This window comes from Herpailurus yagouaroundi, unplaced genomic scaffold, assembly GCF_014898765.1.
Source record: "Herpailurus yagouaroundi ecotype Mexico unplaced genomic scaffold, PumYag 221, whole genome shotgun sequence".
Classification (NCBI taxonomy): Eukaryota; Metazoa; Chordata; class Mammalia; order Carnivora; family Felidae; genus Herpailurus; species Herpailurus yagouaroundi.
This window is the reverse complement of record NW_024412452.1, coordinates 10187825-10211180: the sequence shown is the minus strand read 5'-3', so window position 1 is coordinate 10211180 and position 23356 is coordinate 10187825. Positions and strand designations below refer to the sequence as shown.

Sequence of the window (23356 nt, the reverse complement as noted above, 5' to 3'; positions counted from 1 at the left end):
CCCTTCAGCTTTTAACTGTCCTGGGCTTTCACCAGACAAGGCACGACTGCACCCACTTTGGGGCACGGCATGGGTGTCCCAGGCCGACGCAGGGTGGGGTGGGGGGGCTGCAGGCAGCAGGGCCTAAGGAGGGAGGTGTGGAGGGAGGAGGCCCACTGCCATTCTTGGTATGGTTCTCTCTCCAGGAGCAGAGTTGTATCTGGCCTCACTCTGGGCAGCTTATAAGGCCTGGTGTGAGTTTTGTTGATGCAAGTGCAGCATAAAAGGAACAAATCCGCCAGCACCAGGGCTGTTGCCACTGGAGTCCTTTTGCATACATTTCTCAAATGATAATTCACTCTACCCAGCCCCCTTCCCCACCCCCCTAGGCCGATTTATTGAAAAAACCACCTTATATGGTAATATTGTTAACACACCGTCAGCTGGCCTTTTTAGGGACTCTGTTTAAAGAAGATCCGCCTCTGGGGTTTTATATTGCTCTGGTATTTATGCCAAAGACACACCAGCCCTCCGTCACTGGGAGAAGGACCTCTCGTATACTCGGTGAGTACTGCACACACGGCTTCTGCCATCCCTTCCTTTCTGAGGCTGCCTGGCCCCCTGGGTGCGGGAGGTGCCTCCAGATTGGCCTGGCTTCCGTGACGCTGGCCCAGCTCACATGTCAAGGCGCTCGGTGGGCAGGGGGGCCTCCGGGCATGCTGCTGCCTTCCAGGAAAAGGCATCTCTGGGCATGGGGCATGCTGGACAGCCCTGCGACTGGATGGTGGGTGGGATAGAACACCTGTGGTCTCTACTCACCCTGCTCACCTGGGCCACTGCAGATCTATAACCTCATGTCCTTTGTCATGATTCAGAATGTCTGAGAGGCTGTTTTAGGGAAGTGGATGTTTTGCAGGAAAACAGCTTCTTCTCGGGGTATTTGAATCAAAGCCAACAATGGTCCCAGGATCCATGAGATGTCTGTGTTGGGAATGGAAGTGTGTTTTCTTCAGTCCCCTTGTGGGTCTCACTCTCCTCTGATTCATGCTTGGCTGAGATGAATTGAGAATTTTCTCAGTCCTTGAAGGCTCCAGGGTCATTGGGGGATGTGGAAACTCAGGGTTGGGGCACGGGCAAGTGTCCTGTGGCATCATGCAGGTGTAGGGCTGGCGGGAACATGACAGTCATCTAATTCATTCTGAAGACACTGAGGCCTAGAGAAGTTAAGTGACCTGCCCAAAAGGCTCACACCCAGCTGTGAAACCACCTACCAATGCCTTCATCCTCCCCTCCGATCCCCTGCAACACATGCACGCACAAATAATTAAGAGGGAAATGAGACCAAGGGGCTGTTTCCACTTTTGTGACCAGAACTGTGAACAGCTGTTTGTGGCTGAGGCAGCTTGGTGCAGTGGTGGAGCTCTTGGAGGCAGACTGCCCAGCTGCCAGAGCTACTTGGTGACCCCAATGTTCTCACCTGTAAAATGGGAATGCTAGTAATAATACCTACCTGGCAGTGTTGTTGTGGGGATTAAATGAGATAATACATTTATAGGGTGCTCAGCTCACCACTGTTAGGGCCTGGCCCTGAGTGCTTTAAGTATCACCTGCAGGGCTTGTTAAAACACAGATTGTCTTCCACCCCACCCCAGATTCTGATTCGGTAGGCTGGGGTGGGGTCTGATAATCTTCATTCCTAATAAGCTCCCAAGTGATGCTGAGGCTGCAGTTCTGGAATCACACTTTGCACAGGGAGGCACTGAGGGCTTGCTTTTTACTATTCGAACAAGTTTAGACTTGGAGGTTAGCCTTTGAGTGGAAAAGAAACTGAGCTTCCTCTGGTGGAGATGGATAGGTACTTGGAGAAAATGCAATGAGCAATGAGATACTACATGCCAGGTCTGGGATACCAAATGGGCAGTATGACATCATGATTTTGAGGCTAGAGTTTTCTCCTTCCCTTTGTTCATTGCACCAACATTTATTGAGTACTTATTATGTGTCAGGCTCCTGCTCCTTAGGGACAGTGTAGAGGCTTCTGCAATCACTAGGAGAGATGAGCAAACAAACAGATAAAGCCCAGGAGGGGCCGTCACCCAGTCCTGGAGTTATCTGGGAAGGCTTCCTGGAGGAAGGGTACCTGAGCTGGGTACTGATGTAGGACTAGTCCCCAAATCAGGGAAGCATGGTCTTTGGACTGTTGAAGTGGCTCAACTCCACTGAATTAGATTTCAAGACAGGAAGCAGGGACAGTTTAAACAGAGGGGCAGGCAGCGCTGGATTACTAAGGCTTCATACACTAAAGGGTTAGGCAATGGGGAACCACAGAAGCGTGACGGCAAGAGATCTGCCCTTTGAAGGGACTGCTCTGTCAGCGGTGAAGAGAGTGGACTGGAACAGGGCGAAAGCGCTACCGGAGTGTGCAGAGGCCCTGAGCTGGAGCACCGCGGTGGCGCGGAATCAAAAATACAAGACCCCAGGATTGGTTGGGAGGGCAGTGGGAGGAGTCGGGTGTTGGGCGTGGCCTCCAGAGTGGGCGGTGCTCTTCTCTCTCGGGCGGTTCCAAGTAGAGGATGGTGATGAAGGCCGCAGCGCCGGAGGTGGAGTCGAGGTGCTAGGGGTCTGGGGTATAGATGCCCTGCAGGCAGTCTTCTAGAGCCCGGGAGAAGGGTCTGGACTGAGCGGATCCGGCAGAGCAAGAGAGAGGCGCAGGTAAAAGAACAGGCCCAAACGGCAGATTCCTGAGGATCAGAAATATTACTAACCAGAAGTCATTTTTAAGTTAGTTAAGTATACCAACGAAGTCAAGGTAACAAAGTTGATTAGAGGTGCTGCTGCTAGAATTTTCCACCGCAGGAGCGTTTTTTTGTTAAATTATTTCTCTCTGCCAGGCTAATTGTATGGATATGTGTGCCTGCAGATTATTATAGGCAGCTGCTTAATGTCGTTTGAAGCCCTCACGGCAGAATATTTCTCCAACTATTGTTTGAGGTCCCACCATCTGAGAGGCCTTCCTTTTAGGACTTACATTTTGTACTGAAATGAAAATGCCTTTGGAAAGTGGTGTAAGTTCAGTCTTCCCTTTAGTAATCATTGATTTGTGAAGTGGATGGTTCAACTCCTTCCAATATGACAGACTTCATTATGGGAGCAAGTTCTGATAGAGAAGAGTAAGAGAGGTCATAAGAACTATGAGTTTTGCAGCCCTTTGCAACAGGGTTTGGCAAACTTTTTCTGAGGAAGGCCAGATAGTAAATATTTTATGCTTTGCAAGTCTAAAGGTTTCTGTGGCGACTATTCAAGGCTGCCATCATAGGGATAGCAGCCATAGACGGTATGTAAATGAACAGGTGTGGCTGTGTTCCAATAAAACTTTATTGATAGGCTCTGAAATTCAAATTTCATATAATTTTCTCAAGTCGTAGAATATTATTCTTTGGCTTTTTTTGCAACCACTGAAAAATGTCAAAATCATTCTTAGCTGGTGGGGCCCACGAAAACAGGCATTAGTTTGCAGATCCTGATTTACAATTATAAAGCACTTTCGTTTCCACTATTTCTTTTTTTTTTTTTAATGGTTATTTATTTATTTTTTTTTTTTAGAGAGAGAGAGAGAGAGAGAGAGAGAGACAGAGCATGAGCGGGGGAGGGGCAGAGAGAGAGGGAGACACAGAATCTGAAGCAGGGTCCAGGTTCCGAGCTGTTGGCACAGAGCTGGACATGGGGCTCAAACTCATGAACCATGAGCTCATGACCTGAGCCAAAGTCAGATGCTCAACCGACTGAGCCATCCAGGTGCCCCACATTTCCATTATTTCATTTGCTTCACAATCCCAGGAGACAGATGCTACCCTTTCCAGGAAACTGAAGGCCAGAGGGGGATTCGGGGGAAGGGGCCACGGGAAGGGGGTACCCTGAGGGAGGAGAAGGGGAAAGAAAGGGAAGCTGGAAAGAACTCTGAAGCCAAATCTTGTCTCCTTCAGAGTGACAGGTTGGGGGGCTAAGGTCTCTGCCCTCATGTTTGCCTGAGGGTGGCCAGGGAGATGAGTGAATGAACACATTTTTTGGCACCCATTATGTCTTTGGGTTTTGACCACCCTGAGGGGTGGGGTGGAGCTGGGTTTCTAACTCTGAAACCCTCAGTGAAGACCAGATGTGCCGAAAGAGCCAGAATAATCTCTGTTGGCTTTCTGTGAGCACAGAATGGTTGTGACCCCGGGAAACCACAGCGACTTTGGCTTTGGTTCAGCTGACACGCTCAAGCCTAGCCACAGATTACCAGCAAGCAGCTGAGAAAGGTCTAGAATTTCTCTTGGCAAGGACATTCCAGGAGAGCCTGGCTTCATGGTGAAACCTTTCTTCCCACGCAGTGTGGGACCCCGTGGAGGCCCCACTCCAGGCCAGCAGCCCTACCCCTGTCTTTACCTCTGTCACTTCTCATTTGGTTCTGACTTCAAAAAAGCAGATTTAAATCCAGCTAAAGTGCTGCACAATGGCATTGTTGACCTGACAGCTTTAAGTTGCTTTGTGGCTTGTCTCAGCTGCTGCTCGGCTTGGGAAACAAAGTCCAATCCTCTCCTTCTGTGTGTGGGGAACTCAGCGGGAGACAAAAGGGTCCATTGAAAAGCCAGACAGGCTTGAACTACAAATCACACTAGAGAGGGATGCTGAGGGGACCCCAGAGGGAGATAGTCACAGAGATGCAGCTTTTCCTCTCGGCCACCTTCTAGCTTTTGAGGTGGTTTTCCCTTCCTGGTGGACCACCTGCTAGAACAGGGCAGCACAACTGATAGCCGACCAGCTTGTGAAGAGAAAACTGTCTCCCTGTGATTCAAATCAGGCCCGTGTGAGCAAGCTGTCAGGAGACTGGACTGTGGGGACCCAGGGATCCCAGGGGCAGGGCAGATCAGGTCTGGAAAGGGGCCACTTGGGTGGTGGTGGGGGTCACCCACTGTTTATTGAGCACCTACTGTTTGCTAAGCACTGAGTTAGTTTTGAGGGCTGTAAACATAAACCCAGACTTAGTCCTGGCATAGGAGGGGTGCAGAGGCTCAGAAAGAGAAGTGAACACAGATCCTTTTGTTTCGGCCTTTTGCTGCCAACGGCTCTGGAGAGATGGAGAGACAGAAGCAAAAACACCAAACATGGAGAAGTTAGGACAGTTTCACTAAGGAAGGTGTAAGCTTCCGGCTTTGGAACCTGTTCTGAGTTGATGCCAGCCCTGCCTCTTCTTGACTGAGACCTTGGGCCAAGTTCCTTCCCTTCTCTGAGACTTGGTTTCCAAATCTGTAAAACAGAAATAAAAACATTTTCCCTTGGGGCTTTTATGAGGATTAAATAGATAATCTATGTGAAGAGCCCCACATTTTTTAAAATTAAAAATACATTTTTACCAAAAATGGAAGCATGGCCAATACTGGTATGTTTCACCTAGCAATGCAGCTCACCCCTTTTCTGTTGCATTAACTATTCTGCTCTCCCCATTATACAAAGGTTTCAGGCAGTTAGTTTACAAGCCAATTTATTATTCGACAACTTCCTTTGATATTACGTGGCTTCTAATTTTGGTTATTTTAAGCTGTGATAAACTAGCCCGTAGCCAAATCTTTGCATTCACCCATGAGTGTTTCCCAAGGATAAAATCCTGGAAGTGCCTTTGTGGAGTCAAAAGTTGTGTACATTTTTAAGACCGGGGACAAGGATTTTCGAATTCCCCTTCTGAAATGCAGTGCAATTTGGCACACCTCCGCTGTGAATGCAAACCCACCTCCCCACACCTTTGCCAGATGCGGGGAGGGGGCGGGGGGGGGGCAAGCATCGGACCTGGTGTTCCAGCTAGAGGTGGTGTTAGCTTTTAGCCTGGCCCCAGAGTACTGCTCCCTCTTCACAAGACCCCATGTCCCACTTACAGATGCTAAACAAGAGCTATCACAGTTTGCTTATTTCGACCCACGTGCAAAACCTCGTATTTACCCTGTTAGGTTTAATATTATTTGACTTGGCTCATTTTCTCTGTTTTTTGAGATCATCTTGGGTTTTGATTCTTCCATCCAACACATTTAATATTATACTCTCTTCCAGCTCTGGAAGTTTGATCGGCACGTACCCCATATTTTCATCCAACGCATTTATAAAAATGTGTGCCAGAGGACTGAGAGTGGAGCCTGGAGGAATATTGCTGCCTCCAGGTTGATGTTGACTCATTAATTAACACCTTTCAGTGACAGTAATTCAGGCAGCTGTAAATATGCCTAACTCATTTATTGTTCAGCCCACATGGCTTTATCAATAGGGATATCACAGGAGACCTCGTCAGATGCCATGATCAAGTTAAGGTCCAAGGTCTCCCACCTTCTTCTGCATTCCCAGCCCACAGCAGTCCCGGGGAAAAAGGGGAGGCTGTCACTCTGTCAACATTTGTTCTTGGTAAACCCTTAGTAATTATAAGAAATCACTGCTTCTTTAATAATGCTTTCTTCTTTGGGGCGCCTGGGTGGCGCAGTCGGTTAAGCGTCCGACTTCAACCAGGTCACGATCTCGCGGTCCGTGAGTTCGAGCCCCGCATCAGGCTCTGGGCTGATGGCTCGGAGCCTGGAGCCTGTTTCTGATTCTGTGTCTCCCTCTCTCTCTGCCCCTCCCCCGTTCATGCTCTGTCTCTCTCTGTCCCCAAAATAAATAAACGTTGAAAAAAAAAATTTAATAATGCTTTCTTCTTTAACAGTGCCTTCTGGAAACCTGCCTACCTTGCATATCAAGATTAACTGATGTTTGAGAAATCTGCTTTCTGTCCCTTTTTGAACATTGGAACAAACTTTGCCCATCTTCAGTTTTCTGACATCCCTTCATTTCCCACTCTTCTAACATGGTAGGAAGTTAGGATCTTCTCTGCAATCCAGAAACTGCTCAGACCAGAAACAATATTGTTTTAAGCAGCTAGGGGAGGGTGCTGTCCTTCAATCTCCATCTCATCTCACACCTTGAGTTCCTCTTACCAGTGTTTAGTCTATCTTTGTTACTCTGAAAATCCTTCTCCTTGACTCCCATTGATTAATTCACTCCTTCATTTTGATGACAAACATTTAAAAGCACACTCTGTGCCAGATATTGTGTTGGGCACACTGAAGAATCGTGGGGGGAACAGGACAGACCCAGCTCCTGCCTTTGCAGAGCTACAAACGAGCCGAGATATGCAGAGTTGATCATTGCTCATGCAAGTTCTAGGTGCTGTGGGGCCAAGAAGAGGGGCTACTGACAGACTGGTGGGCCAGAGAGGCCTCATGAAAATGCAGTGTCCATGCAGAGGCCTGGCAGGTGATAGGAGTTAGAGTAGCAAACAGGTGAGGGGAGGGTGCTCCAGACCCTGCGTCTCAAGGTCCAGCAGGGAGAGAAGATGACACAGTTCAGAGAATGGAAAGAAAGTCCATATAGGCAGAGTGAGAAGGCCAAGAGGGGGCAAGAGGGAAGGTGAGCCTGGAGACACAGGCCCGGCCAGACCCTGGGGAGCTCTGTGGCCTGAGTTAGAGGGCTGGGACTTGATCCATGGCCATGGGGAACCCCAGGGGGAACAGGGACAGAGGCAGAGCTGGATTCGGGAAGTCACAGCAGCTTCTTCCCTGGTGTCCACTCTGCTTTGAATGTAACAGGGAAGAGCTTCCTTTTAGCCTTAAAGTGTGTTACTAACCTTCTGCTCAGCCTCGACTTTGCCTTTCTGACCTCATATTCACAAGCCTGTGTCTCTGTCTCCTCCTTGCTTTGTCCACCTTTGATGTGAGGCCACAGAAGAGCCAGGGTCACAGATTTCCATAGCATTTATCTCCTTCCCGGCCTGTGGTCAAATGTTCTGAATGAAGTTTCCAGGGGCCTTCGTCCTCAGCAGCCACCTGTTTTTCCTGGACTGCTGAGAGTCAGCCTCCCTGAGCCCAGGGCCTTTCTGTCTTCCACCTGTCCCCCTGGGGGACCCCCAGGCCAGGGGGCAGTCTGCACACCCTCCCCTGAGCTTCTGTTGTTTCTTCTTTGTCACCGAGCGCCAACGAGTCGTCAGCTGTTGTCTTTTAGCCTCCCTGAAAGAAAGAAAACCTGCAACAGATGTGGGAAAAATGAACTCCCTCACCACTTTGCAGCCATCCCAATGCAGTGATGAGCATCAGCGGACGGACTGCTGCTTTCTCCACCCGAAGAGCCAGGGACTGGCCTTCCTGTCCAGAATCCTCTCTCCTCTCAGGCTGCCCTTCCTCCCCGAGCCGCTTCTAATGTCCACATCCTATAAAGATATCCATCCTATTAGATTAGTCCCATTGAACACCAGTCAGATTAGATTATTGACTTCATTCTGCCTTAATTACCTGTCTAAAGACACTATTGCCAAATATGGTCCTGCTCTGACATGCTGGGGGTGAAGACTTCAACATATGACTTGGGGCAGTGGGGACACAATCCAACCCGGGACAGCAGGCTCCAGGGAAGAAGTCCAGCTGCCAGGGAGTGGGAGTTCAGGCCCATGTCTGCTCTTCGTGGAACTGGGCCCTGGTTGGAGGTGGAGTCAAGCTTCAGAACCAAGAAGCCTGTCTCCAGCATGATTTTGACAAGGCGCTGACTAGTTCTCTTCTCCCCCTGCCCCGAAGGTGCTCCAGCCCCCGGTTCACTTGGCCACACTCACCATGTGTGAAGAGGAGACCACTGCGCTCGTGTGTGACAATGGCTCTGGCCTGTGCAAGGCTGGCTTTGCTGGAGATGATGCCCCCCGGGCTGTCTTCCCCTCCATCGTGGGCCGCCCTCGCCACCAGGTATGTGCTCGTCTGGACCCAAGGCTTTGAGCCTCTAGGAGTAAACGCTGCATGGTGGAGACTACCTGACATCTGTGTGTGCGCGCGCGCGTGTGTGTATGTGTGTGTGTGAGCTTTGTGAGTGCATGTGTTGGGGGTGGGGGGGACTCGCTTCCAGTTAACTAACAGAGCAAGACCCTTCAAATAGAAATATCCAGGACTAAACCCAACATAGCCCAGGCATGCAGGGATGGTATTATGTTTGGTTCCAGTCTTTGGAAGAAACTTGTAAAAAATACCTGCAAGTAAATAAGAACTTTGCCTTTAAGAAATGTACACTCTGTGAACTAACTTGAGATCACAGGCTACAACAGAGGCAAAGTGTTTCACCAGGAGGAGAACAAAGGAGGGAGAGATTAAATATGAGTGGAGGGACCAGGGAAGAGAGGCTTTGCAGAAAAGGGAAAACTGAGGATACGGAGGATCTCCTCATATGCAGAGAAGAGCAGGAGCCAAGATGTGGGGACGTCAGAATGTAAGCAGAGGGTATCTGAGGAGAGCAAGTGTGAGCCCTGTGTGTGTGAAGTGAGGGAAGAAGCGCATGGAGGGCCCTGCTCTCTCGGAAAATGACGTTGTCTTAGGAGAGAGAAGAGAGACGAGCCCACAGGAAACCCTCCCCCTTCTCTCCACGCCACCTCCACATTCATCAGTACCTGCCGTGCCCATGTCTCATTCTGTCCTGTCTCCAGGAAGAAAGATATCTTTCCCATCTGTATCCTTCTTCACAGCCCCTCCAGTGCCTAGATCCCCCTAAGTGGAGCCCTCAGCCAATCTGCTTCTTCCTTGTCTTTTGCATTACAGGGTGTAATGGTGGGAATGGGCCAGAAAGACAGCTACGTCGGGGACGAGGCTCAGAGCAAGCGAGGGATCCTAACTCTCAAGTACCCCATTGAACACGGCATCATCACCAACTGGGATGACATGGAGAAGGTATTGGTGGACTCCCCCCTTTTGGTATAATAATACACCGTCATGACCCTCGGCTCCCACAGGCCTCTGTCCCGTCAAGTGCCTCAAGATGTGTCTCATATCCTTCCTTCCTTCTTCGTCCATCCCCCTGGTCACTCCCTGTGGGGCTGCCAATGGCTCTCGTTGGACGGCTGCAATGGCTTCCTGATTTCTTTGTCTCTAGCCTCGCCATCCAGTGAATTCCCTGCACTGCTGCAAAGCTAGTCTTCCTAAAAACAGACCAGATCGTGTCCCTCATCTTCTCGAGAAGCTTCGGTAGCTCCTCATTAACTGACAGTAGCTTCCTAACTCCCTGTCTGGGGTCTGAGGACGTGTCCTACCTAATGCCCAGCTTCATCCTTTCAAACAGCTTTCGCTCTAGCAGGTGCTCAATGCTGCTGCTGCCTCTATGGGGGCAAATGGCTTCTCTCCCTTTCATTTTTTCCTGTCATGACCTCAGGGAGCTGCATTAATGCCATGTCGTTATGATGATTCTCTAATGAAAGTTCTAAGTAGGACTCTCTAGGGGTTTCTAGAAGTGTGTGTGTGTGTGTGTGTGTGTGCGCGCGCGCGCACGTGCAAGAAAATGCAGGGGTAAGGGGGGGATTTTTAAAAGGTAGTTTGTGGATGAGCACTGGGTGTTGTATGGAAACCAATTTGACAATAAATTTCATATATAAATAAAAAAAAATAAATAAAAGGTAGTTTGTGATCAACAAAATCACGTGTGGGAAATGCTAATAGAGCCTTCCTAATATTCTTTTGATATGTTCTGCTGACATTTGTCTGAGAATCCTTGTTTTTGCAAGGAGTGCCTTTTGAAGTGCCATAGAATGCTTATTGAACATACTGCAACCAGAAAGGAGGATGTTGCTGTGAAATCTGTAATACACTCTACCCTTGTCTAAATCCCAGATTTAGTTATTTGGGGTGTGAAGCTTTTACGCTGTGCAGTGGCTAATAACACAGACCCTGGAGTCCGTGGCAGGGAGGTCTGGCAGTGGGTTCTTCCTTCTGAGCCTCAGTTTCTCCATTTGTGTAGATAAAAATACTTACTTCATTACGGTTGCTTTGGAGACTGAATTAGGTACTCAGTATGATCTCAAGGCATGGAACACTGTACTCAGTAAATGGCATCTATTACTCATAGTATCTAACAGAATCTAATTCAAAAACATAATAGACAAAATATTTTAGTATAAAAATATTTTAGCAGTAATTATTTTAGTAGTAATAATGTGTGACCTCGTTAAAGAAATTCCTAAACATATATTATACACCTCAAAGAAAAATAGAATAGGGGAAAGCTGTCAAATCTTCCCAAATTCATTTATAGGCTCATTGCCTTTCTAATAAAAAACTCACAATTTTTAAAATTGTATATATATATTTTTTAATTTTTTTTAACGTTTATTTATTTTTGAGACAGAGAGAGACAGAGCATGTCGGGGGAGGGTCAGAGAGAGGGAGACACAGAATCTGAAACAGGCTCCAGGCTCTGAGCTGTCGGCACAGAGCCCGACGTGGGGCTCAAACTCACAGACGGCGAGATCGTGACCTGAGCCGAAGTCGGACGCTTAGCCAACTGAGCCACCCCGGCGCCCCTAAAATTGTATATATTTAAGGTGTACAAGCTGATGGCTTGATACACATTTATGTATGTAAGAGCCACCACATTCCAACTAATCAATGTACCTATCACCTCACATAGTGACTTTTTTTTCCTTGTACTGAGAACACTTAGGATTTACACTCTTAGCAAATTTCATATACACAGGACAGTATTGTTACCTATAGTCACCATGCTATACATTAAATCTCCAGAATTTATTCATCCTGCATTAAGGCTTTGTACCCCTTGACCAACATCTCCCTGTCTCCCCACCCCCAGCTCTTGGTAACTACCATCCTACTTTCTGCTGCCATGAGTTTGAGTAAAAAAAAAAAAAAAAAAAAAAAAAAATCACAATTTTTTAATTCTGCAGGGTAATCATAAATAACGTACGTTTGGAGAAATAAATAAGGCAAAATTTATGAGAACACAATGAGTAAGGAAAACTATGAGAAGCTTGCCATGTTCACATATTAAAATATAATATAGTATACAAATTAAAATAGTTTGGTACTAGCACAAAGGTAAAGAGGAAATACATGATAAATGAAACTTTGAACACCAAAGGGAGAACAGGGTTGGTCAACAAATTATTCCAGAACAACTGATGAGTTATTTGGGGGATGGGAAGTCTTTATGGCCCCTACCATACACCATTTCACCAAACACATATAAACTGAATATAAAAGTTAAATATAAAAATTCAAATGGTAAAGAAATACAGCATAATAAGCATGAGCATTTATCAAATTTCTGGCGAAAGAAGTCATAGAGGGAAAAAATGACAAATGTGATTTTCAAAAAATCATGACTTCTAGTATGTGAAAAACATAACCAAATGTAAAAGGCAAACAGTAAGTTGCAAAAAAATTCACAAGAGCAATGAAGATTAATATAAACAGCCAATGTAAATTGATGACTAAAAATACAAAGTCTCCACTGGGCAAATAAATAAAGGACACGAACAGATAATCCACCAAACAGAAATTATAAAAAGTTGCAAATCTGAAAACACTTAAACTCATTTGAAACAAATGTAAATTGTCAAAGTAAAACAATGAGGTATTATGTTTCCCTACCAAATTATTTCCTATAATAAGAGTGAGAACCCTGGATGCAGGTAGGGGGAAAATGGGCTTTCTTATTCTGGAGGAAAGAGTAATTTAGCCTCTTTGTTGGTAAAAAGAAATGAAAAGGTCTTCTGGGGCGCCAGAGTGGCTCAGTTGGTTAAGCATCTGACTCTTGATTTCGGCTCAGGCCATGATCTTATGGTTTGTGAGTTCGAGTCCCGTGTTGGGCTCTGTGCTGCAGAGTCTGCTAGGATTCTCATTCTCTCTCTCTCTCTCTCTCTCTCTCTCTCTCTCTCTCTCTCCCCCTCTCTCTCTCTCTCTCTCTGCCCTTCCCCCATCTCTTTCATAAATACATTTTTTTTAAAAGGTCTTCCAATCACCATGCTAATAGCCTAGTAATTCCACTTTTAAAATTCTTTTCTTTGGAAATGCCCTGAATAGAAAAAGGAAAATACAATATGTACAAGATAGCTATGATAGGATTATTTATAAACAAAAATCAAAGATACCATGAATAGTAATACAATTAAATATATGATAGCATATGATGAAATGTTGTATAAGCATTAAAAATAAATGTTCAATTAATTAAAAAGAAATGTTTACTATGAAAAAAGAAATTATTTATGTTACACTCACCAAACAGTGGCAGGAAACAAGATTGAATGTAAAAACATAAAAATAGTGTAACAATAAATAAATACAAGTATATGAAATAAATAAGTCGTGATAGTAATAAATTTGAAAATGCTCAAAGGTGAAAGATTAGTAAGAAGAAAAAGCCAAAGTGTTAACTATTATTAGATGATGGAAATGTGGGAGGGTTTTACTCCTCTTAGAAATAGTTCTATAATTTTAAAATTATCAGCATCTCTAAGTTTTAAAGTACTTTGTAAAAGGTCTAAAAAGTTAAGTGAAAATGAAGTGCAGGTATTGGGCCTCAACAGCCATGATTCGGATTCCTGGACCCGGGGTCCAGCCTGGGAACCTGCACCGACAGCAGTCACCCCAGCTCATTCTGTGATAAAGCGTCTGGGGCCCACATTTGAAGAAATACTGACATCACTCAATTAAGACTCATTGCCATTCATATCTCTGTTGTGAAACTTACATAGACAGGGCCTTGGCTTCTGCCATGTCTTCTGCCTCAGATGCCCTTCTCAGCCTCTGGAGACCTTCCTTTGCCTGCAGGGCCAACCCAAATCCCCCAGATAATGAACTGCCTCCTCTTTTACTCAAAATGTGGATATATCTTTCTATTTTGTCTTCTTGGGTGTTTTACTCCTCTCTGGGCCTTGAAACCAAGATCAAGGGACCATGTCTGATTTCATATCTGTCCTCACTACAGTTAGCACCATCCTAGCACAAAGCCGGGAGTCCACAAATATATGGGTGCAATGGAAGCAAATGACCCTATGCCCCGCCTCTGAGGAAATCAGAGCCCTATGTCCCTGCCACTCTGCTGAATCCCTCTGAGATGTAGAGTCCTATTTGGTTGTCTTGGATCATTGGACACGGTGAGAAGAAATAGCTTCCTCTAAAGCAGTGATTCTCCACAGGAGCAATTTTGCCTCCTGGGAGACGTTTGGCAATGATTGGAAACATTTTTGCTTGTCATAGCTGGAGAGGTGCTACTGGCATCTAGTGGGTGGAGGCCAGGAATGCCGAACATCCTGTGATGCATAGGTCAGCCTCTCACATCGTGGAATTATCCAACCTGAAATGTCAAAGTGCTGAGGTTGGGAAACCCTGCTCTAAAGCACCAGCCTGGCCAGTAATAGACAGTGACAGCATATCTGTCAGGTTCCCATAGAGAGGTGTGGGCAGGGGGAGGGAACCAGGAAGAGTTGTTGAGGCACCCAAGTACTAGGAACAGAGGAAAGCTCTTACACCCTAAGCCTGAAAGGTGGGTTAGGGGCAGTGTCACTAGAGCTGGAAGAGGAGCCACCCAATAGGAGCCGGGCTCACAGTGAGCCACACCATTGCTTGGAGAAACACCCTGACCTCTCTCCCTCTTCCCACTCTCCAGCCTCTTGCTGATGTCTTCCATCCGCCAAGCATAGCCAGAAGCCAGGAGGCAAGGAATACTGAGAGATGCAATGGGTCTGGCCCCCCAGGGAAGAAAGTCAGGGGGACAGAAGAAGAGTAAAGAGGAGGGAATTTCCTATGGAAATAATCAAGACGCTAAGTATATTGGCCCCAGATCTGAGTCCTGTCTAGGGCCCTGTTGAAAAGGAATGTAAACTCCAAAGGTTAAGCAGAAATTCCCAGGACTGACAGTCTTCTCTTCAGACCCATCCCATGCTGTGGACATTGTGTCATGCTCCCCCAGCATGTACATGCCAGCGGAATTTTATAGGAGACTCCTCAGCTCATTTGACTTTTGTCTCAACCAGATCTGGCACCACTCCTTCTACAATGAGCTGCGGGTAGCACCTGAGGAACACCCCACCCTGCTCACAGAGGCCCCCCTAAATCCCAAGGCCAACAGGGAGAAGATGACCCAGGTAAGAGGCCAAGAAGTCTTAAGCATGACACAAGAAAGCAGCATGGATCCCTTCTCCCTTTCACACATCAGTGCAGCAAAAATTTTTGAGGACATGCTATGTGTGTAGTCTATGTCAGGCCCTATGGGAGGTGGGGTGGCGTAAATAGGCACAGCCCTTGCCCTAAATAAGGTTACAAACCATCCCGTGAGCCAAGAGGTGCTGTGATTTCTGCCAGATCATCCTTCATTCTTCGTTGTCCTTTCAGATCATGTTTGAGACCTTCAATGTCCCTGCCATGTATGTCGCCATTCAAGCTGTGCTCTCTCTCTATGCTTCTGGCCGCACAACAGGTGAGCAGCCTGTAATCTGATCCCTTCCTGACTTGATGTGGGGGGGGGGGGGGGCAGGTGCTGTAGAGAAAGCTGGGCTCCTGCAGAAGTTCCTGCTCAGAAGAATCAAAGGGACAGTCAAAGTCCAGGGAAAACCCTGCTTAGGGATAACAGAAGGGAAGCCCATGTGGAATGCATTCAGGTCTACCCAGTAGAGCTGGCAAGAATTTATATGAACAAAGCATGACAAGTACATCCAGCGAGGGCTGTTTCCCTCACAGCAGTCAGTCCCTGAGCTTACATACACTTTCTAGCAGTATTGGAATGTTTCTGCTCATGCGCCTGTGATGGTGGACATGTATGTGCCCTTGGTATAGAAGGGTGCTCAGGGAAACAGAAGGAACTTCAAGATAGAGCAATTTGTAATGGGGACTCGATAACTTCAATGAACATTGTTCAACATTCATTCATTCAAGTATTCATTGATTCAATGAATGATTGATTGATTGATTGATTCATTCATTCATTCATTCTTCAGACATTTCCCATTACTCCCTACCAGGTGCCAAAGACTGCACCAGGCCATGGGCATACAGTGACAAATGAGACAGCCCTGCCATCCCAGAGCTAATGGTCTAGTGGGGGAGAGGCAAAATGAAAAGATTGTTTCACTGCTGATGACAAGGACAGTGATGGGGAATGTATGATGGTTCTATAATTCACTTATTTGTTTTACCATTTCTCTACTGCTGGACTTTTAGGTTGTCTCAAGTTTTTATTTTTTATTATAAAATATGCTGTGATCAGCATCCTTGTACAAGTGCAAACTACCGGTCTCTGGATGTTTATTTCGTATTGGGCCCTTACTGAGCCATCTTATTAGCTCTGGCCATGTCTCAGTTGATTCTCTTGGGTCTTCTAGGTATACAGCCTCATCATCTGTAAATAATGACAATTCTGTTTCTTTTTGATAATACCTCTTGTTTCTATTTTCTGTCATATTGCATTGGCTAGAACATCCTCGACTGTATTAAATAATAATGATTCAATAATAATATTAGTGTTTCTCCACAGATTATGATATGGATTGAGATTTATTATCGTGTTGAAAAGCTCATTTCCCTCCATGGTTTAATAAGTTTCATCAGTCAAGAATGTTATTTTTTTTTAACTGGATGGTTTTTATGGTCCCTTCCAGATCTAACATTCTCCATGCATGTGCATATGTGTTAGTTTAATGCCAGAAGGATGTGCAAATTATCCAGTCTCCTTAAAGAATGTGCAATTGAGATGCACATTGACAAGTATGCATTACTATGAAAGTGTTTTAAGGAATACAAGAAGGGAAGGTGTTTTACTTGCCTTCCAGAAAGCTACCTTCTCATTTTGGAGAATGAATTGATGTACACAAAAAATATTATTGATCCTTATGGTGGGTGAATTTTCTTAGCTGCTAAAGAAAAGTATGGTAATTGAGGATCATTTGGCAACTGGTCCCAGAAAGATGAAAGACAAGAAGTTTTCATGGGTCCTATCCCTCTGTCCATAGGCATCGTGCTGGATTCGGGGGATGGCGTCACCCACAATGTCCCCATCTATGAGGGCTACGCACTGCCCCATGCCATCATGCGTCTTGACCTGGCTGGCCGTGACCTCACTGACTACCTCATGAAGATTCTCACAGAAAGAGGCTATTCCTTTGTGACCACAGGTATCCAGCCCCTTCCCTGATTCTCACTTGAGCTCAGAATGAAATCTGATCTAGGACCAGGTGTTCTTTGATGAGAAGTCTGTGGCCCCCTGCCCTCAAATTCTCCTGGGATAGATGAGGAGGCCCCTAGGCTGGGGCTGGGCCTCTGGACAAGACCAGGTAGTCAAGGCGGGCTTATTTATGGAGGAAGGTTCCCAACCAAGATGCCCTTGGGAGGGCGACAAACCCTCCTAAGTGCCCTTTCAGAGCATTCCCTGCTTCCCCAGGGACCTGCTACCTCTGTCCACATCCACACCAGGATCAGAGATGGTTTTTACAGTGCTAAATGGTAGCAAAAATCTGATGATGTATTTGTTTCTTAGGGGCATTTGTGGTTTGTCTGAGGACACATGGAATAAATAAGGTCTGAATTTCTAAGGGGAAGTTGTGATGACTCAGTGGCCACCCTGGACAAGAGGAGATCTTAGGCAGGGCCCTTCCTAGATTGTGTAAGATCACAGCAGATTCTCCTACATCTAGCCGGAAATGTGTCCTGTAAGGCCCTCGGGAAGGCCTGTAGCTTTGTCAGGGCAGAGTAAAGATGGCAAGGAGAAAAGCCCATGCGAAGTTTTGCCTGGGAATCAAGATTTTGAACTTGCACTTTAGGAAGAGGAATGAAAAATTAACATTTATCCTAAGAATGAATTCAGAGTAGAGGAGGAGGTTTTCCCGGAGATCAAAATAGGACAAACTAACAGAACAGAGTATCTGCTTTCTGTCATTTCTCCTCTTACTAGCTGAGCGAGAAATTGTGCGAGACATCAAGGAGAAGTTGTGCTATGTCGCCCTGGACTTTGAGAACGAGATGGCCACAGCAGCCTCCTCTTCCTCCCTGGAGAAGAGCTATGAGCTGCCAGATGGGCAGGTCATTACCATTGGCAATGAGCGCTTCCGCTGCCCTGAGACCCTCTTCCAGCCTTCTTTCATAGGTGAGGTGTTGCCCACTGTCCCTGCTAATCGAGAGCAGGGATGGGGGGGCGAGGTAGAGGGGTGGGGGGACGGAGGGAGCAACACCAGGAGCCGTGCACACTTTGTTTATGGTTTATACATAGCCCACATTTTTCCAAGAAGAACCAAAAACACATCAACAATACAACTAGATAAAATCTAATTTTTTTAATGTTTATTTCTTTTTGAGAGAGAGAGAGACAGAGTGCAAGTGGAGGAGGGGCAGAGAGAGAGGGAGACACAGAATCCGAAGCAGGCTCCAGGCCCTGAGCTGTCGGCACAGAGCTCGATGCAGGGTTCAAACTCATGAATCGGGAGATCATGAACTGAGCCAAAGTCGGACGCTCAGCTGACTGAGCCACCCAGGTGCCCCGATAAAATCTGATTTTAAATAAAAGTATAGGAAAATCAAAATAAAGGAAAAGCAGAATACGGAATATAACATAAAACTAAGAATAAGGTTAATACACAAAACACTTCTTGGATGGCCCAACATTTAGGTCACTGGGACCAAAACCCACGGTGGTAAACAGAATGGGTCTGGGGGCAGACCTGGTCTCAAGTCCTGATTCTACCCCTTCAGACCCTGTCACCTTGGATGCGTTACCTTCTTCAAACCTCAGTTTCCTCATCTATAAAGTATAAATAATGATAGTACCTACCAGATAGGGTTACAACAAGGATTAAATAAGAGAATATTTAATACAAGGACAACTACTTTTTTCGAGGAGTGTATAAGAAGAGATGGGCCTGTGAGCAAATGCTGATAGATGGTGTAGGGTTACATACCAACTGCACAAAGTGATAGAAGCCTAGGAAATCAGTGAAGGCTTCTTAGAGAAGGTGAACATTTGAACAGAATCTTGAACAATGAGTATCATTTGATGGTATCTGGGGACGGAAGGAGTGCAGGATGGGAATGGCCTACAAGGAGGATGGAAGGCTACCTATAAAGACATGGAGGTGTGAAAGGTCATGTTCTATTTGGGACATGATGGGAGAAGTAGGGGTGGTGTGTGTGTGTGTGTGTGTGTGTGTGTGTGTGTGTGTTTGCACACAGAGGAAACTGGAAGGAGTTGCCAGACCCCACGAAGAGCATGGTGTTTAATCATACTAGCAATGAAGATCCCTGCAAGTTTTTAGCTGGCAGTGTAGTAGGGTCAGGTTTGTATTTTAGGAAGATTCCTCTAACCTCAGTGTGAAATTCTGTCACATGGGGAAACTACTAGAGGTGGGGGAGACTAGGTAGGTGGGCACAAGCTGGTTGGGCATGCAGGCCTTTCACTGTGGAAAGTCTTGGTGCCAGGCTAAGGTAGCTAGATGTAACCTGTAGATTAGGGGGCTGTCAAAGATGATATGATGGGTATATCCATGCAGTGGAATACTGTTTAGCAATAAAAGAGAATAAAGAACTGACGCAGGCTCTAACATGGATGAACCTTGAAAACATTATATGAAATGTTAACATTAACATAACATTAAGTGAAAGGCGCCAGACACAAAAGGCTATGTATCATATCATTCCATTTATGTGAAATGCCCAAAGCAGGCAAATCTACAGAGACAGAAAATAAATTCGTGGTTATCTAGGGCTGGGCAAGGGGTGACGGGGAAGATGGCAGTGTCTGCTAATGGGGACAGCGTTTCTTTTTGGGGTGTTAAAAATGTTCTGAAATTAGGTTTTGGAAATTAGAGTTTGCACAATCTGTGAGTATACTAAAAGCCACTGAACTCTAAAGGGGTGAAAACTATGATATATGAATTCTAGCTCAATAAGGCTTGAAAAAAGACGACACAGTGGAATGTTCCCTTAGAAATATATCTCGTGTGGGGCTCTTGGGTGGCTCGGTTGGTTAGGCATCTGACTCCTGATTTCAGCTCAGGTCATGTTCTCACACTGTGTGAGTTCAAGCTCCACATCAGGCTCTGTGCTGTCAGAAGCACAGAAGCCTGTGCTTCAGATTCTCTCTCTCTGCCCCTCCTCCTCTAGCATTCTTTCTCTCTCAAGATAAATAAACTTAAAAAAAAAGAAAAAGAAATGTATCTTGGGTGAAAAATGTGACAGGTCAGTCAGAACAGGAAGAACCACTGGCCAGTTAGAGGTCTAATCCTGGGAGGTGATTAAGGGTGTGTACTAAGGTCGCTGCAACAACAGAAGGGTCACTTGAGGAGCTGAAAGTGTGGGTATTTATGACGTGATGGATGTTGACAAGATACTATGACCTGTACTAGGCATGGAGTCTGCCGGGATTCATGAAACCACCTACAATTCCATCATGAAATGTGACATCGATATCCGCAAGGACTTATATGCCAACAATGTCCTCTCCGGGGGCACTACCATGTACCCTGGCATTGCTGACAGGATGCAGAAGGAGATCACAGCCCTGGCCCCCAGCACCATGAAGATCAAGGTGGGTCCTGTCCCAGTTCCCTCCACCCTTTGGGAAAATACAAAGGTCCCAAAGACCTGCCTACTTGGGAGATGCTCCAAGTCTGTCTGCCAGGCCCATAGCTTGGTGGTCTCCTGGGCTCAGCATCGTCCTGGTCTAGGGCAGATTTCATCTCAGGGGATTATGCTCCTTGGGCACTGGTGAGCTGGAGACATGTTTAGCATGGGATCTCAAATGTAATCACGTGATGTCATATGAGAAGGGGGTGAAAGAGCTTGGGATGAGAATATTGCGGGGGTTGAGGATGCAATCAGGAGGAGGGAAATAGAGGGAAAGAAAAGAAGGAAGCACTACTACAGCATCTTTAGACTTTAAAAGGGCTGTGCTGCCCCAGAGGAGGGTCAAAGTTTCGGAGAGAAAGTGTGGCGTGGGTCGGGCTGCTGGCTCACTCACAGACACATCACTTGATTCCTGGGCAGCCTTTGATCTGTTGTCTCCTCTTGGTTCCGGTCCTCCCCATGTGGCCGCTCACCAGGGCGGCTCACCTCACAGGCCTCATCAGAACAGGGGCCCACCTGTCTTCTGCTTCTCCCCAGCCTCTGGTCCCCAACAACCATACAGAGCTTTTAGGGCTTCTAGGAGATTTGCTGCTAGCAGGTTTAGAAAAAGAGTTGGGAATTGAATACAGATAATGAATAGATTAAAAGTTACAAAGTCTCACAGTCAAGGTGGTCTCTGGGAGTAGGCCTGATCTGAGGAAATGTGTTCTAAGAACCTTTTTCACAAAGGAGGGCTGCCCTAGGCCTTCCCCCTTTCTAGCATATGGTGCTCAGCACAGGGAAGCAGAGTAGGTCACCGGGAGCCACTGGAGCCACTGTACTTACTAAGGCCTGCCATACCGGGGCATTGTGCCAGGGCTGGGGCAGGGGCTTTTTACCAGGACCATGTGTCAGGATCCCACACCTCGCCTCGCCCCCAGATTCTGGCTCAACAGATTTGGGGGTCCCATCACCTACATTGATAAACGAACACCAGCGTTTTGATGCATATCCCAATTTGTGAGCCACTGCCCTGAGTGATTCGTAGACATGATCACTGAGAGGGTGACTTAAATAAGACAAGAGGAGGGGAAAGGGCACTTGAAGCAGGAAAAATACGCAGCACAAAGGTTCCCCATGGTGTGTGTATGCAGGGACAAACACCCCCAGCCAAACTGGACAGCAGGATTTGTACAGACGAATTGGGGAGATGAGACAGGCTGCAAGGATGTGGAAGAAGAGATGTGAGACCAAGGACACCAGCCCAGGACAGCCCAGTGTTTTCTCACAACCAGAGTGGCGCAGCAATAAAGTGGCCATGCTGTCCTTGAGGTGTCAGTCCAAAGAGTGACCAAGTGACTTTTGTCTGACTGAATAATAAGATAACTTCTAAAGACTCTTCTTCCTCTCCAATTCCATGATCTCTGCAATTTAGGAAATATGTAGAGAGAGCCTAAGTAGACAAAAAAAAAAAAAAAATCCAGTGTCTGGTTTCTTCTAGCGCTGAATTCTTAGACCCTTTAATAGCAGCCTTTCTGGATCTGCTTTTAGGTGGAGTTCAAAATTGTTTGACAGGACAACCAATTTCTAAAGGCTAAGCTCAGGACTTGCAGGGGCAGGGATGAACCGTGTGTGTATGAACTTGAGAACTTGTCAGATATAAGTGGCTGTTGACAGATGAAACTCAAGACAGGGTGTGAGTGGACCGGCTGGCTCGGGATTGGAAGACTCAGACTGGCTGAGCCGCCCTTGCATCCGAACTCCAGGCAGGAACAGAGCAGCACTTTCCCTGCAGGTGTTTGCACGGGTCATCTATGGCTGAGGCACAAGCAACTGCGAAATCCCAGGGACGTAACACTAAGTGTTTGTTGCTTGTGCATCTGCAGGTCAGCTGGGAGTCGGCCAATCTAAGTCAGGCCCAGCTAGGCAGCCCTGCAGGTCTAGCCAGCTCAGGTCAGGTCCATATCTCATTGTGGGGCCCAGGTGAAGGGCCAGCAGCTTCTCAAGGGAAGCCCTTCCCCTGAAGGTGGCAGAGGCACAAGAGAGCCTGCCCGGCTGCATGCCTGAAGCGCATTTCAAGCTCCCGTTTGTATCACGTCTGCCTAAGTCCCATTGGTCTTAGCAAATACAAGGCCCAGACCAAAGCCACAGGGTGAAGCAACACATCCTTCCCATGGGGGCGGGGTGGGGAGAGGGAGGGACAAAGATCTGAGCAACAGTCTAATCTACCACAAGGTTTACCCTGTTTGTTTCTGACCGTGCAGCTGTCCTTACCTGGGGCAGCCCGCTCTGTAATGAGAGGATTCCCAGACCACCTCGCTCTTCCCTTGGGGACTGACGGTGATTCACCACATTTATTCTTTGCAGATTATTGCTCCCCCAGAGCGGAAGTACTCAGTCTGGATTGGAGGTTCCATCCTGGCTTCTCTCTCCACCTTTCAGCAGATGTGGATCAGCAAGCCTGAGTATGATGAGGCAGGGCCCTCCATTGTCCACAGGAAGTGCTTCTAAAGTCAGAACAGATTCTCTGGGGATCCCCTTAAGACTGCTCTGTTACTAATCATGAAATATTAAAACCTGCAAGCCTTACTTCTCTGCGTGGGGCTTTTTCTCTCCTCCCCCCTGGGCTTTTACATGGTGCTAAGGACTTTTCACACCTTATTTTTAATCCACACAATGATCCTGTGAGATACACATATCCCCATATTATGGATGAGGAAATTGAGGCTCAGAGAAGTCAAGGACTTGCTGAAGACCACAGAACCAAGGTTAAAATCCAAGTGTGTCTAACTCTAAAGCTAGTACTCTCACTCTACTACCTTGTTTCCTTTTCCTTCAACATGAGTAAGAATGAGGGCTAGATGACTCTTGGGGGGGGGGGCGTGTTAAGAAACAAAGGCTTTCAGAGATGTACATCCTTTTACTCAAGGGCAAGACACAGAGAACATGAACACAAAGAGAAACACAAGGATTATAGG

The 23356-nt window shown here is 46.6% G+C and overlaps 1 protein-coding gene across 1 annotated transcript; it reads left to right on the top strand.

The window, feature by feature from the left end:
* The first annotated feature begins 415 nt into the window (after window positions 1–415).
* ACTG2 (actin gamma 2, smooth muscle) lies at window positions 416–22967 on the top strand. Its single transcript, XM_040458507.1, has 9 exons — window positions 416–543; window positions 8601–8762; window positions 9603–9731; window positions 14828–14938; window positions 15186–15270; window positions 16799–16960; window positions 17737–17928; window positions 20180–20361; window positions 22746–22967. The coding sequence occupies exons 2-9, from the start codon at window positions 8637–8639 to the stop codon at window positions 22887–22889; spliced, it is 1131 nt and encodes a 376-aa protein (XP_040314441.1). The 5' UTR covers window positions 416–543; window positions 8601–8636; the 3' UTR covers window positions 22890–22967.
* The last annotated feature ends 389 nt before the right edge of the window (window positions 22968–23356 follow it).

Excerpts from the sequence above, each read along its gene's own strand:
- ACTG2 (XM_040458507.1), top strand. The coding sequence starts at position 8,637 with ATGTGTGAAGAGGAGACCACTGCGCTCGTGTGTGACAATGGCTCTGGC. Across the intron at positions 8,763-9,602 it reads TGGGCCGCCCTCGCCACCAG|GGTGTAATGGTGGGAATGGG; the intron begins GTATGTGCTCGT and ends TTTGCATTACAG. Across the intron at positions 15,271-16,798 it reads TGCTTCTGGCCGCACAACAG|GCATCGTGCTGGATTCGGGG; the intron begins GTGAGCAGCCTG and ends CTCTGTCCATAG.